This window comes from Lissotriton vulgaris, chromosome 1_1, assembly GCF_964263255.1.
Source record: "Lissotriton vulgaris chromosome 1_1, aLisVul1.2, whole genome shotgun sequence".
NCBI classification, from domain to species: domain Eukaryota; kingdom Metazoa; phylum Chordata; class Amphibia; order Caudata; family Salamandridae; genus Lissotriton; species Lissotriton vulgaris.
This window is the reverse complement of record NC_141685.1, coordinates 460,172,604-460,187,959: the sequence shown is the minus strand read 5'-3', so window position 1 is coordinate 460,187,959 and position 15,356 is coordinate 460,172,604. Positions and strand designations below refer to the sequence as shown.

The following is a 15,356-nucleotide window of genomic DNA, read 5'->3' as shown; positions in this document are numbered from 1 at the left end:
CTTGCGATTTACCAAAGGCGACGTGAATACGCTCTGGTGAATCACTAATAAAGAGCGACAGACAAGACTGCCCCATCCCAGTGCCCCACAGCCATGGGCACTCCTTCAGCCTCAGCATGGAGGGGCGTGAAGGTGTATAATAGGCGTGTGGTGCTGCACACCATCACTGGTGATGCGTCTCCTACTGTAGAGAAGAATGTGCTATTTTCACCCATTGGCTGACTCTTGAATTAGCGTATAATGTGACCTGAGTGCAGCTGTGACTGAGAGGGGTGTGATTCAGAATGCTGCTCCACACATAACTGCAGGTGGACCCCGCCTGCATTTGGAGGGCTGTAGAGCTCCCCTCCCGGCAGGGGCCCTCCATGCCTCCTCCCAAGTGGCATCTACATGGAGAGCACTGATCGTAGGACATTAACTTGGTGAGACATAATTTGTGCACCCCTAGAGTCTCTAGGTTCCTTCATGAATCTGTCATGTAACTGAGAATGTGTGTACCTACCAAGAGCCTCTAGGTTGCAGCACTGCATCTGTAATAAGGCACAGGCACACAATCAAAAGTGTTCATTTGCATACATTCCCACTGGCGAAAGGAAACATCCATTCACATTGTTACTTAACCCCTTCCCTGCGGGGGTTTTTCACCACCTGTGCGGGGGGGGGAGGGCGGCAGCGCCGCCGTGCTGGTGACGAGCTCAGCTCGTCATGAGGCACAGCGGAGCTCCACTTATGACGAGCAGAGCTCGTCACAACTGCACCCTTTTTTCGAACGTTCAGCACAGCGGGGAAATTATCCCCATGTGCGAACGTTCCAACGGCCGTGACGAGCTGAGCTCGTCATGAGTGCAGCTCAACCGTACCTCATGACGAGCTGAGCACGTCATTAGCACGCAACGGGTTAAATGCTTTCATACATGCTCCACATACACACAGATCCCCAGTTTTCACACTAAGGTCACCTTACCCAATAGGAACATTTTTATCAAGACCAATCATCCCTGAACAGTCACCCTCAGGTACCCCCTGTATTTTGAAATATTTTACACTATTTGCTCAATGACTGAATGGAGCTTTGTGCTCACTTGAGTTCACGTATGCTGTTACAGTGGCAAACCCAATCCTTTACAGAGAAATCATGGGTGGATCAACTTCTGTGATACTCCTCAGCAAAATCGGAAGATGATAGTAGGCTCTGAATAATGGGATGCAGGTTCTTGTTTTCCATCCTTCTTAGGTGAAACTAGACTGGACAAGGCTCTAATGTGGCAAACTGGGCATTTCTAGATGGAGGGCTGTACATTTTGAATTGTCCTCCATGTTTGCAGAAGATGCTCAGTTTGATTCTGAATAAAGGGGCCCCTCATTGCAAGTACAGGGTTAAACTCCAATCCTTGTTTAGAGGAATCATAGTTAGGTGTTGGGTGATAATTATAAAACCTTTTAAGTTTTCCCATGATAGATTAACCCGCAAAAGTTTATCAGGGAAAAGACCTAGACAAAAAAACCATGCAGAATTGTTAAAAATAATTCAACATATTATTCCTCATTTTCATGTTGAAAACTCAAAATAAGATGTATGTTCCACATGTCAAATACCATACCTGAGGTAATGGTATTTACCATGTGTGGTAATTCCCCATCCTATTCCATCCAACTTGTAAAGATTACCTTTTTTATTTTTGTTATTTTTTGCAATCTTCGTTTATTCATATTTCTTTGGCTGAGGCTGTATACAGAATCAAACAGGAAACAGTGACAGGTACACTGAGCAAACAATGGAATAATCATGGTCCAACAAGTACAGCCACATTTCTAATGTGGAGAGGGAGGTGGGCAGGGGGCAGGTATGGGGAGCAAAAGAGGGGTAAGGTCAAAAGGGGAGTGGCAGGATGGGATCCATAAGACACAGTAAAAAACATACTGTGTCAGTTCCTTGTTTAGTGAAGGTGTACCGGGACAAGCGTATGACCTCAGGCCCCTGCAGGCTAATCACGGAGGAAGAGCAAAGAGGCCAGGCAGCCCCATGCATGTGCCCAGTTTGGCAGGTAGAGTGAGTGGGAATCAAGAGGGTATGTTTTCAGGTGTCATGAAGTGAACCGAAATGTGGTCAAAGACATCTAGATTAGAGATCTGCTCATGGCCAGCTACTGTATGGAGAGTGACTAACTACTCATTACAGGTTGGCGTGGAGTGCTGCCACCATTGGCGAAAGATACAACTTTATTCACCTCAAATGATGTTGCTAACCATCAGTGGAGATAGGATGTCGGAGGTGTCATGGAGGATAACAAGGTTTACTAGGTTTGGTGAATTTGGAAATGCATTGAAAACCTTGAGAGTGGCGTGCGATCACGCACAAAGTGCGCATGACATGCCTCCCTTGCAGGGCTGGGTGTGGGATATATTGATAGGAGGCTGAAGCAGCATATATGTGCCCAAACATCCTACCATTACCATCCAGGGTTGGACAGAACCAAAGTATGTGATACAGATTGAAGTTACTAGCATTACATTTCTAGCAGTGGTTGTGTGGTAGCAGCTTGGCTCTCTAGAGCTTCCAGAGGGACCAATAACAGTCATTTAGTTTTTTGAAAAAGAGCAAATCAAGCCTGGCTACCGTGTCATGATCACAGAGCAGCACAAGGGAACGTCTCCCTTGCGCAGAGTATTGCAACACAGCGATTTGGGCTACATTGCATTACTCCGATTTTTTAAGCCACTCAAAGCTACGCAAGGTGGCTTAGCGTTGCTTCAAAAATATTTCCTAAGGTTGGGTCGCTCTTGCACCACATTGCGTGGGTCAAAAATATGGACCCCAAAGTGGATTATGCATAATCACGATGTGAGCGACATTTTAGAGGATACGCAAAGGTACCAATGGAAATCTAAATAGAAATTTTTGATTCCTCTTCGCAATTAGCACTATTCGCACAATTTAACCTTACACAAATTATGTGAAATTTCAGAGTTTATGCCAGTGCAACACTTTGCACAATTTATTGTTGCAAAGGACTGAAAATGTCTTGCAGGAAACAGTTTGAAACAGAAAAAAGAGATTATTTTCAGTGAAACAGGGACTCTTTCAGTATCTAGAGTGACTTATGAATGTGCACCATGCTCTCACGCGAAATTTTCGCTCAATATATCCCATCGCTTACTTAATAACTTCACATATGTTTTTGATATTTTGCATAGTTTCGGGGAAAAACTTGGACGATTTCCTTAATTATCACATTTCATTCTTTTGAATGAGTGAAATATATCCGAGCTTCAGTTTTAAGCTCGTATAAGGAATCTCTTTTTTACAATTTTCCTTCTATCTAGCAGATCAGAAATCTTATACCCAGAATAACAATCTTGTAAATAATTAGATTTTTGCTTTATGCAATGCACAAAGGAAGAGAATTTACTTTTGATGAATTGCCTCTTGTAGCACACTTTTTAGCTTCAAAGATAAGTAGGAAAAGGTCAATCATTAGAGAGCCTTTGTACAGCGTTTTAGACACCAATCTATGCTTCAAGTGAAAGCCAGTGATCTTCTAAAAACAGTGGTTTAATACATGTATTGCTTTGTGAGACTCCAGTGATCACCACAGGTGTTGCATTTAGATTATATCAATCATTGCACACTCATAAATGAATGGATCGCTTGTCATGTTCTCACCTAGGGTTTATACTCTATCTATACTGTATCTTTACAATGTAAAGGCATGGAGAAATATTGTGATACATTCATCAACAGGTGTGGTGGACACCTTTTTTTGCACAGAAGTCATCATTTTCAGTGGGTGAGCCCAGATTATGAAGTATTTACTACACTGAGTAAATACTACACCATGGCGTCAGCATTTACAGGGCCACTTATGATCAGGCAGTAGGGTCCATGTAATAGGGATGATAGACCAACACAAATGATCCACGAATTTTGGGAAATAAGCGGTGACCCAATATGAAAGGGATAACCTCAGAAGGATATGGAGAAAACCACTAATTCAACAAGTATATCTCTCGCAGATTATAGTATCTGTTTGTATCCTGCCCTCAGCTAACCAGTTCAAGCTGAACCTCACATTTTCATCTAGGACGGCGATCAGCTTAGGAATGGTTCCTGTGGTCTGTACAATGGCAAAAAGAAAACCATTCAACTACAAGCAGAACCACGGGTAGAGTAGAAAGCTACTGCAGCCTGCACAGCGTCAGGACACCATGTGAGATCAAGAGACCAGCAGAAGGGAGGAGCTCAAGGATCAGGTTAAGAGGAGCACAAACAAATCAGAGGGCCAATAAGGAGACAGGTCATTTTTCTGGAGGAGGGTCTTGACTTTCAAAAGCCAATCTAGGAAAAGCCAACTGGATGGTGTAGGAGATACTTTTAGGATTTGAGTATACAGAGAAAACAGAGAGGAGGCGAAGACTCACAGACATGGAGACTTCTCATTGATCTCAGGAGTATTGTTCTCCCTAGGGGGCCTGGGAGTAGAGCCCATTACTCTTGAGGAGACTAACTTCAGTGGGACTCAAATTATATCTAGTTTGCAATGAAGCCCCACAGATAATATTTGGTCCTTGTGAGAAGTGTGACGACCATACCTGAACAGGACTACTTTGGGCAAATACAATAATATGCTGGAGACGTTACTGCACTATGCTTGGGGAATTAGACACAATGCTCTCTGTTCTTATATGGCTGTAGATTCAAAGTAGAAAACAAAGAACCTTCTTCCTTTTACCCAAATAAATGTGGAATCAACCTTTACTTAGTCTGCTTTATAGTCCAATTATGATCTGTCCTGTAAATGCAGCAATGAAGGCTGGCGGATAACAGCATAATGGGTGGTCATACTTGTCTTGTTTGGAGAATGCTATAAAACTGGTGAAACTGGTAATAATTTGTGGTAAACTTGCTACCTCTGGTAATTTCTACACCTTTCTCTCAGCAGCCTTTAGCTTCTAGTAAAACTGCTGTGCATTGCCAAGCAGTGTGAACGTAGTATCCCCCAGTAATGGGGAGAGGAGTTGGCCTAACGGCTATGGCCGTCAACCTCAAATCTGGGGAACTGGGTTTGAGTCTCAGCAATGCCGCTGAACACCCTGTGATCCTGGGAAAATTACTTAATCTCCCCGTGCCTAACAAAAAAGAATGGGTCCTGATGTAACGCAACTGGTGCTATGTAATAAAATTAAGGGCCTCGCTGGAAACATGTATTAGCGAGACAAAGGTAAATTTGCATCAATTACAACAGACTGTGGGTCAGCTGAATTTTGCCCTTAGAGTGATACCAATGGCTCGCCCTTTTTCCCGCTTGATTGCACAAGCCATGGTCGGCCTTAAAGAAGGGCACCACCGCACAAGGCTCTCGGCAGAGGTTCGCCAGGACATGCGCATATGGTTGGCATTCCTGGCGGATTTCAATGGTCGTGTAGTCTGGAACAAACCGTTCCTACTCATGTTACCAGTAGTATTTCTACTGCTATAACTACAATGAATGCTACTATTCCTAATAATAATAAAATAGCACTGTTAAGACTCCTGTTACTGGACTAACTGAAATGGTGATTTCCAGTGACAGAACCTGGCCTGGCTTGGGGTAAATCATCAGTCTTTCTCCAATCTCATTTCCATCCGCTCCACGCACAAGTGCCTTAAGACTTGTCCATTAGTGTGCAGCTCATGCCTGGAGTCTTCTGCAGACCTAATGCCATCAAATCCGAGCCTAGGGCCCTAACCGTGACCTCCATACGAACCTCCCCGGCCTGTAGATACGGTTTTCCACGGACACATCAGATGCCATGTTCAGTCACCTTGATCCAGCTGTGTTAATGATTGTGCATTTAGAAGTATGAAAACGGTGAACCTGAGAAAGATTTATGTGTTTTATGTCAAAACCTCTAAATTGAGCTTTGTATTTTTATGTAAAAGCACATAGCAGGCCCTATGCCAAGCAGGAGGAAGAAAGGGGTGCCATTAAATACAAATCTTGGCGATATAAGAACATACAGGCATATTTATGAGTTTTGTTGCGCAGGGCAACGCAACAAGTCACCTTGTTGTGCTGTCCTGTGTCACAGGGAAAGGGCAGGAATGCCCTGTATTTATCCAATACAGCGCATTCCAGTCCATTTCCCTTGCGCTGGTGCCCGGGGGGAGGCGGCCATTGGCCCCTCAACGGGGAGGCGGTCCCCTCTAAGGATGGGACGCCGAAAGGGAAGGCGGCCAAGGCCCCTCCCTGGGGAGGAGGGGCTACGGGCCCCTCCTGGGAATTTCCCGGGGCCAGGACATCTGCGACGGCAGATGTGGTAAGTTGTGTGGGGTGGGAGGGGGGTCTACGCTACCTTCTAGACACCTCACACGAGTCCTCGGACGACCACTAAGATGGCGCCGAGTTTACATGGGGCCCCCGTCAAGACAAGGGAAATTGGAAATGGGCACAAAGGTGCAGTCCTCTGTGCGACCGCCCCTCACAAGTGAGGGGGGAGTTCTGGTTTAGGGATCTGACACCGGTTACGACCTTGCCGTTGGCCCGTAATGTTAGGATGTACAATTTCAATTGAGAAAATGCATTTGCAGGATGTTTAGTATCGGCTAGGAGAACCTTTGTATTAGAGATGTGTTAAGGTCAGCCAAGAACATCGTAATGTGGAAATGAAATTGTACATGATATGAAACTGTTATTTTAATGTTTTAATTTTGTTTCATATTTTAATAAATACGGCCGGGAGGGTAACTCCCTCCCGCCTTCCAAAAGTTCAGAACTGTTTCCGTATTCCCATTCTTGGGGATTGTGTTGAGAGGGGGTGGCGGGTATCTCAGCCATATTAGTTGGTACCTTTTATGCACCATTTTTACACATAGTGCTATTTTTAACTTTCACTGCCTTTGGCAGGGTGGGCCTTAGCGCGCCCACACCTGTCAAGGTAACACTCGCAAATTGGTCCTGATGAAAGCCCTGTAAATTCACACATACCGAGGGCAGAAACATGTTGACCTTCCCCTAACAGGGAAACACCAGTATATTTTATTTGGTTAGTTTTCCTTGCACATAGTTAATTTAATTTTATTATGTCGGGTTGACCAGTTAATAAATGATTTTTTGGCACAACCTTAGACATTTTTAACTACACTTTACCTTTTTTCACTCTTCACTCTCACAAAAACCTGCTCCGCAGTCTCCTGGCGTCGCAGCACACCGGGGAGGTATTCGATCTCTCCCGGTGGACCCGATGATGAAGCATGTCACCACTAGGGTGAGTGAGGGTTTCCTGAAAAAATCTAGCATTTTTTACTTGAAATTTGGTCTAGTCATCTGACCACTTACATTTGGCCTCCTATCTTACGTGCTATAATCATTTCTAAACGCTTCTCCGACGGACACTCTTCCTTTGTTTATTTGCTTGGGAGAGTCTGCCACAAGGTGGGGCTGTCTCACTAATTTAGTAATTAGTTAATTAGTAATTCAATATATGTTAAACATGACTATTACCTGCCGCTCAAGCCATTCTTATAGCTTTAGGGGCCTGAAATAGTCCGAATTGTCACACTTGTAGGAGTGTGATGGGTAGGAGTTGTGCTTTACTATCATTGGCAGCAACCTCAGTTCTCTAGTTCCTATTCCTGATTGCCTGGAGGATAAGAGGGTAGGCCTACAGGCAAAGTGCCAGGAACTTTGTCCGCAATTACCTTCTTAAGGGAAAAGGCACGCTAGGGCTATATTCTTTAGCCCACGAGAGTAGAAGATCACATGACAGCCACTCTAATGGAAAAGGATGAGCACAAGTGTGTCTTGCTCCAACTGATATGGAGGCAGGCACATTTAAACACGCCATCTGAAAGACTTGTCACTGACTCACTGGGCATTTTATGAGAGGGACCTCAGACACAGTGACTCTGGAATGTAGCTGCATCATTATTAATAGGAAGACAAATGTATATTTCCAACATCTGAGACCAATATAAGGCAACATTAGTAAAATTATTTGATGAATTAGAATAGTGAACATCAAAAGGGCACGAGCCAAAATCAGAGTAAATAACATGGAAAAATAGAAGACGTTGTATATGTGATCGGTTATATTAAAAACCTTTTTAATGGTTGATTTTATCCCAGAACTCTAAAATCAAATCTACCTACTAGACCCTACTATAATTATTTGTAATTCTGTTAAACCAATGCAAGAAACCTAGAAGACCCATACATATATCCGAAATAAAAGCAGGTATGCCCTGCAGAGGCCTTTCATTCACCATCTCTCACATTCCATAAGGGAGCCAGCTCCTAAGCAGTGCTGCTGAGTTCCTGGCTCAGATTTGGACAATCTACAAATTGCAGGTGTAGTATGCAGACTTCATCTGGTTTCATTCCAGAATCATTGCTTTCAGCTTCAGAACTTCTGACCACAAACTCCTAAATCAAGAGTTTTTATAGGGCTTTTTTCTACGCCCTCTAATTATAAATGGATACCCCTCAAATATTGTCATTGGTTTAGCTCCATTTACGAGAGGCAAATTATATCAGAGGTCATACCATTTCAGAATTATGTGCAGGTCTAGAACCAATGGCAGACTCCAACACAACATAATACACTTCAAACTGAGGGCAGAGAGTGATCATATTCTGATCATGTTATCTATATTTGTCCCGGTTTCCAATTTCAACCGGCAATTGCACCTGTGTAACATCAACACTTGCTTCTTCCACTGAATATATTTTCACTGCATGCCCTGCTCCAAAACATTGGCAAATGCCCATGGCGCCAACATTTAAAACACCAAGCAAGTTCTCTATAGCTCAGAAAAGAGGATGGGTGCTGCACAAAGCATTGCTCAAAAGTGTTAGTTCAAGCACACTATGAAAATCGCTTTCTGACTCACTCTAATTATTCACTGTTCATTTTTTTATCACGCAGCTTAGCAGTCAGTAAAAGCCCGTTAGCCTAAGGTTAATGTAAAAGGTTTAATGCTTTGTGTGTAATAGCTTGACCATGGTTTACCATAGAGGGCTACTTTTCCCAACTATTTTCAAATATTTTATTTCCTGCTATACCAGTGGTCACTGTGTGTAACTCGTTCCATGTTGTGAAATTCTGCACCATCGTAGTATCCATTCAATTCTAAGGGATTATTTTTAGATCGTCAATCGTAACATGCTGATGGTTTTTCCAAACTGTCCTTGAAGTACATGATCTTTTATCCATTGACTTCCAAAAAGGCGAAATTCTTTTCAAAGCGTCCAGTAGTGCATTCATCTTAATTAGAATACCTTCAGTGCTTAATGTATTACAGTATTAACGAGTTAAAACTTTACAGGTTGTCCTTTCCCCTTTTTTAGGCAAAAAGTATTATTTTGTGGCAAATAACATTGGCTTTTAGAATTGGTGGCCTTGATACTTAAATATTTCATAACTCCTGCATAAAAATGTTATTGATAAAGAGGTCCTTTGTTCTCTGAGCACATGCTAAATTAGAATACAGCTTCATATTTCTGTCAATGCTGACTTGTAACAGATCTGTCCTGGGAATTGCAAGGCCCTCGCCCACACAGTTGTAATCAACCATTTCCACACCTGAGCTCACATGAGCTCAAATGGGCTACAACCAACATTTTGGGAGTGAGGGTTTTTGTGTTAATTTAGAGGGAGATACAAGTTTCTAGTGTTAGAAAAAAGAAAATGTAAAACAATATTTATCATCCCTAGGTAGTATTTAATTTGTGGGTACCTTGACTGGAATGATAAGGTTACTAGAGATGGATTGGGGCTAATAGTACCCTACCATCGACATGTTTCAGTCATTTATTCAGAGCCCTGTGGGTCTGTGGCTTTTTGCAGGACAGGTTCTTTTTAAATGACTCTTAGTAATAATAGGAAATAACTATGTGTAAAGATTGCATGCCAAAATCCTACCAATGATGATGCCGATACCAGTAGACATCAATATTGTTTTCACATCAGATTCTATCCAAAGTTTAGACTACTTGCACTAAACCCAGGGGGGAGAAGGGGTGTCACGCTGTTGATAATTTTTCAGGGGTGAACCACCACCGGTGGTGGGGCAAAGGAGGCAGGAACTGTAGTGGTGGCCTAACATTGACATTTTTGTAACTAGAGCATTACAAGTGCCTGGAAATACCTATTTATGTTAAGGTGACTTCTTCTAGAAAATACTGGAGTTGCACTTAGAGAATTGAAAATGACAACCAACATCAGCATCTGCTATATTTATTCAGGATACAGAAAACAAGCAAAAATCATTAGAACAATGTAAGACAACATGCACGTATGTCGAAACTGTACCTGCCCTCTTACATGGCTTGCTGAAAACAAAAGCAACATTCAGGCTTTTGCCATTAATTTTTTGCAACCGGATGTTGGTCACAAAAAATGTATGTATATGTTAATGAATCTCTATTTGGAAGAGATGCCCCGAGCACACCCATTCCAAATAGAGATTTCTATGGTTTTCTAAACCCTTTTTGAGATTCTATGATTTAGTGACTCACAGGCTTTACAACCAGAAACTGCCTTTGTACCTCAGGACCTGGAAGTGTTGAGTAAAACAGCTACTGATCAAATCTGTGGTGGAGGAGCCCTGACCTCTGTCAACTAGCTGACTGGCTGCTGAGAACTTAGCCACTACATAGTAATGTGGAGAAATTAGAAATATGGATATTTCTAATGTACTTCTAAGTAGCAATTATAAACAATTGTTTTTGATCTTTCTCTGTTCCCATAGAAGGTGAAGCCGTTTAAAATATGTGTAGTTCAATACTAATTAGGGTAATCATCTTGTAACATGGGATTAAATGGGTTTTTTTTGTGATTGGTCGTTTTATTAACCAATAAATCATTGGGATTTTACTGTAAAATACATATAATCACTGCAACGTGATAATTTCCTTTCCTTGATCACACAAGTTTAGTATTCCTCAAAATGAAATTTTAACACACCGGCAACTAACAATGTGCAGAAATATTTTTTTTAGAAAACTACTCCTTAGACTAAACCTTTAATTCTGTACATAATCCCGTTTGTATTGTAAATGCAATACCTATTTAAGGTTCACTAATCTTTCTCCGTTTCACTGTCATGCGACCATTCATCAGTAAAATTGTTTCCTGTTTAAACAGCTTTAATAGCAGAGCAAAAGAACTCCAGGGACTGCCTAGGGTGACTGATCAATTTAAATTGTCATGATGCAGAAAATATGTGCTATCTCGAGTCATAAATTGATAGTTGCTCTGCCTGCTCCTCAGCCTCCGGGGAAGGCTTTGTTCTATTTGGACCATCAGACACTGTCCAATCAATAATCATCTTGAAGTGTCACAACCCTTGGAGCTGTAAGTTTACCCTAAACAATGGAGCAATGGTGTTTATGAAGCCAATTGACAAACTCAACCTTCAGAGAGGTAATTGGCTCAATCTACATCCAGCAAAATAAATTGAAAGGCAGATAATGCATTTACATACCTCCCACAGCAAAGTAATTATTGCCCTGTTGTTTATGGGGTCTTCTTCAATTAGTCTCCAAAATTCAGGCCCTTTTAGCGGAACTGCAAAAAGGACAATATTCTAATCATTCACGTTGATTTCAGTCACTTCCGATTGGTGCACGATAGATCACATTACATTTCGCATACCTTGCAGATCTTTGAACGTTGAGTAGATGGGATGGCTCCACTCACTCCAATATCCCGCTCCTCTGAGCATTGCACAGCGCACCCGGACAATGTATGCAGCACAGAGGTCTGGTACATTAATATCCATGGATTCAGTCTCCAACGTGTCATAGATCTGTAAAAATACTCTGAGACATGAAATATGAGACTGCAAACAACACCGGCCACTCATTCAGTACAGCTGCATTTGGCCTGTTATCTAAATCGGGTCTAGGTCATTTCTAGAGACTTTTACGTTTGCTTTGTAAAAATAAAAATGATAGATTAATTGAAATAGCAGCTGCTGTTGGAAACCAGAAAAAAACACAATACAATCAGAGATAGTCGTGCTTGCTCAAGTCGTCGTTTCCAAACTCAATTAAACAGACGTTCACCAGTAATCATTCAGAGACTGCCTCTTTCCTGATCATTACTTGAGTTTTCCAGAGTTTTTGAGGAACTTGATATGGGGTGGTTTATCATAATTTCTCCTGTGAAAAATCCCTCCTCTGCATAAAGGTGATGAAAGTGGTAATATGAAGAGATATATATGTACTTGGGTGTGCAGTAGACTTTTGAATTTAGGATAGGGGGCAAGTGAACCAGATGTAGAATCTGTTTTCAGTCTTATAGAACCACATTTATTTTCAACAGGCCATCATCCGCGTACATTACTATCTTGTAGATACTCCTGTGTATTTGGAGCCCTTGGATTTCATTGTAATAGTGCATTCTTTCAGCTAGTATCGGTATTGTGAGGCATAAAGAAGAGAGATAATGGCCTCTCATGCCTTGTGCTGTGCCTGACCTGCAGTGCTGGAGCAAGACCTCTAGCAACCTTGCTGGGTGCTTGTGGGAACCTATAGCCACAGAGAATCCAAACGTGAGCCCCCAAACCAAATTTCTATAGTGTATAACTCAGGAATAGCCAGTTAACCCTGTCAAAGGTTTTCTAGTCATTTAAACAGAGCATAGGGCCGGATGTAGGTCGGTCGGTAACGGCCGAAAATCGGTATTTTCGGCCGTTACCGACCGAGATTCACAAAATGGTATGTAGGGCCACATATTTTACAGATTTGGTAAATTTACCGATCGGTAAATTTACCGAATCTGTAAAATACCGAATCGGTATTTTTACCGATTCGGTAACAATGAGATGTAGGTGGGACTCTTCTGAGTCCCACAAGCCTTACAGAATCGGTATTTTACCATGAAATCCAACTTCATGGTAAAATACCGATTCCGGTGTGCATGCACATGTGTGCATGCACACCTGTGCCATATGACAGGCAGACCTGCCCTTAGGGCAGGTATGCCTGCCACATGGCCCCCGAATCTTTTTTGGGGGTGCTAGAGGGTGTCAAAGTGACACCCCCTGTACCCTTGTCAAAATCGGTATTTACCGATTCGGTAAATACCGACCAGTAATGCCCCATCCATTCCTATGGGCTTCAAAGCCCATAGGAATGAATGGGGCATTACCGGTCGGTATTTACCGAATCGGTAAATACAGATATTTACCGATTCGGTAAAAGGAACATCTGGATGTTCCTACATCTCCACCCCTTAGATTTACCGATTTTTAATTACCGAATCGGTAGAATTCAGTAATTAAAAATCGGTAAATCTATTTTACCTACATCTGGGCCAAGATCATTAACTTTTGGTTTCTGTGAATGTTATGGATAATGTGCATGATCTTCTTAGTGTTGTTGCAAAAGTTAAGTTTAGTCCAGCTACTAATCCTGGTTGGCCCGGGTCCACTAGGCCTGGAAGGAATGTGCTTAATCTGGTTATCAGGATCCCTATAAAGATCTTTGCATCAATATTCAGTAATGAGATGGGGCAGTAAGTTCTACATTGAAGTGGGGTTTTCCCAAATTTGGGATTGTGATCACTATGGCTCCCAACATGGAACAGGCTGCAAGGCCCTGCTCTCAGAATGTGCTAAAGAATTTGGAGCCTGATTTAGGAGTTCAGCGGATAGAGTAACCCGTTTAACAAAATCTCAATCAGGCCCTTAGTCAGCACCGGACTAATTGTGCCACAGAATGTTTTCTAGAATATTGTCTTGTACCTATTGGCCTTTTCACTTGTGAGGGCCTGGCCCTTCATTCCATTAAGAAGCTGTCAATGAGAGAGGTGTCAGGACTTCAGTTTTATGTAACAATGTTTTGCATTTTCCATAGAGCAATTAGCACATCTTAGCCACTTAAACCTATCCCACAAAATCCGGGCTCAGGGTTTATAAGCCAGCATCTTGCCCACTCTACTGCCACCACTATTGAAGTTTGGCTTAGCTTGGAGCATTATGCTTGTTTTCAAAATATTTGTGTTTTCACTAACCCTTTGAGGGGCCCATCCTCTAAGGTATTTCATCCAACTCTTCAATTGTGTCTCTAAGTGCAACATTTTTTACTCCTGTTTATGCTTAGTGCCACAGAAACATCAATCTGGTGCCCCCAGGCAACTGCTCTGAGGGGGTCCCTGTGGGATACCATTTTTACATTTTCACTTCCTCATTAGCATTCTTTTCCAGATACAGTCTTTTGGTATCTGCCAGGGGTTTTCTGACGCCAGATGCAGGCTTCTGGTATCTACCAGAGTGTTTCTGAGCATACCATCCATAAACCTCCATAGGCCCCTTTCCCAAAAATCTATCTCCCTTGAGATGGGGGCTTGGTCCAATAAGACTATGCATCCTATTTCAGTAGACATTACCTTCTGTTGATTTGAGGGGACGACCAGGAAGTGACCTAACTTGAAGTATTTTCAGTGAACGAGGAAGACCAATGTTGAGTATAGCCCCCGCAATAAATCTGTGAGTTCCACTTAAGCTAGCCAATTTCTTTTTGCTGTTGTAATGGTGCCCCGGCTGTCTGCCCTCAGAAGGGACCTATATCTGGCACTATTCATCGCCAAATTGAGGTGTCTCTAATGGAGCAAGGATTCAAGAAAACAAGACTTGCTCGGAGCACTCCTTCATTAACGTTTACCAACTGTTAAAACTGTAGATGAGACAAAACTAATATACAGCAGACACCGATACATGGGGAAAAAGCTTTACGCATGATTATTTAATGTGGAATAAAATGCAATGCGACTAAACCCGCTTTAATTTGAAGAAAAAAAAGGATTTGCAAATGTGCGAACCAGAATTACGTAGAGATTACACACATGGGCAAGAAGGACTAACATGTGGTCTTGAGGCACCTCATGCCCGGCATCTGCTTGCTTGAATTAAAAGAAAGCTACTGTTGTTAATGCTTTTGCTCAGAAAAATAATAATAACATGGGATAGAGTAGAAGTGGGTGGTAAATAGTGAGAATTATCTGTTAAGAAAATAACATCTGTTTATGATTCTTTTATTAATAGTGTGCATTTGGGCCTGTTACGCCTATGACAAAAGGAGAAAATGGTCCAGGATGACAATGAGTCGCACATGCTCAGTGGATTCGTAATGTGACCCTATGACTGGAAAACTGAACGGCTGCCAGACACCAAGGACAGAAGACGTGGGAAAGAGAAGACGTGTGTCCCTCGTCTATGGAGCTTGTAGTAAAAGTATTATTAAAATGGCAACAATATATGTATGGGAAAGGAATTTGTGAATGAGCCAAAGGGGAAGGGTTTGTGGGACAATAGTACCTTAATACAAATGAATATGTCAGCATAGTGTGATGAGATCTCCCCTAGCCCTGTG

The 15,356-nt window shown here is 42.2% G+C and overlaps 1 protein-coding gene across 1 annotated transcript in view; it reads right to left on the bottom strand.

Moving 5' to 3' along the window:
- LEPR (leptin receptor) overlaps positions 1-15,356 on the bottom strand; it is a 422,515-nt gene that overhangs the window by 122,037 nt on the left and 285,122 nt on the right. Inside the window, exons 8-9 of the mRNA XM_086925355.1 lie at positions 11,635-11,788; positions 11,465-11,547 (exon numbers count right to left, since the gene is read on the bottom strand). Of these exons, the coding sequence (XP_086781481.1) occupies positions 11,465-11,547; positions 11,635-11,788 (237 nt within the window). The remainder of the gene's footprint in view (positions 1-11,464; positions 11,548-11,634; positions 11,789-15,356) is intronic.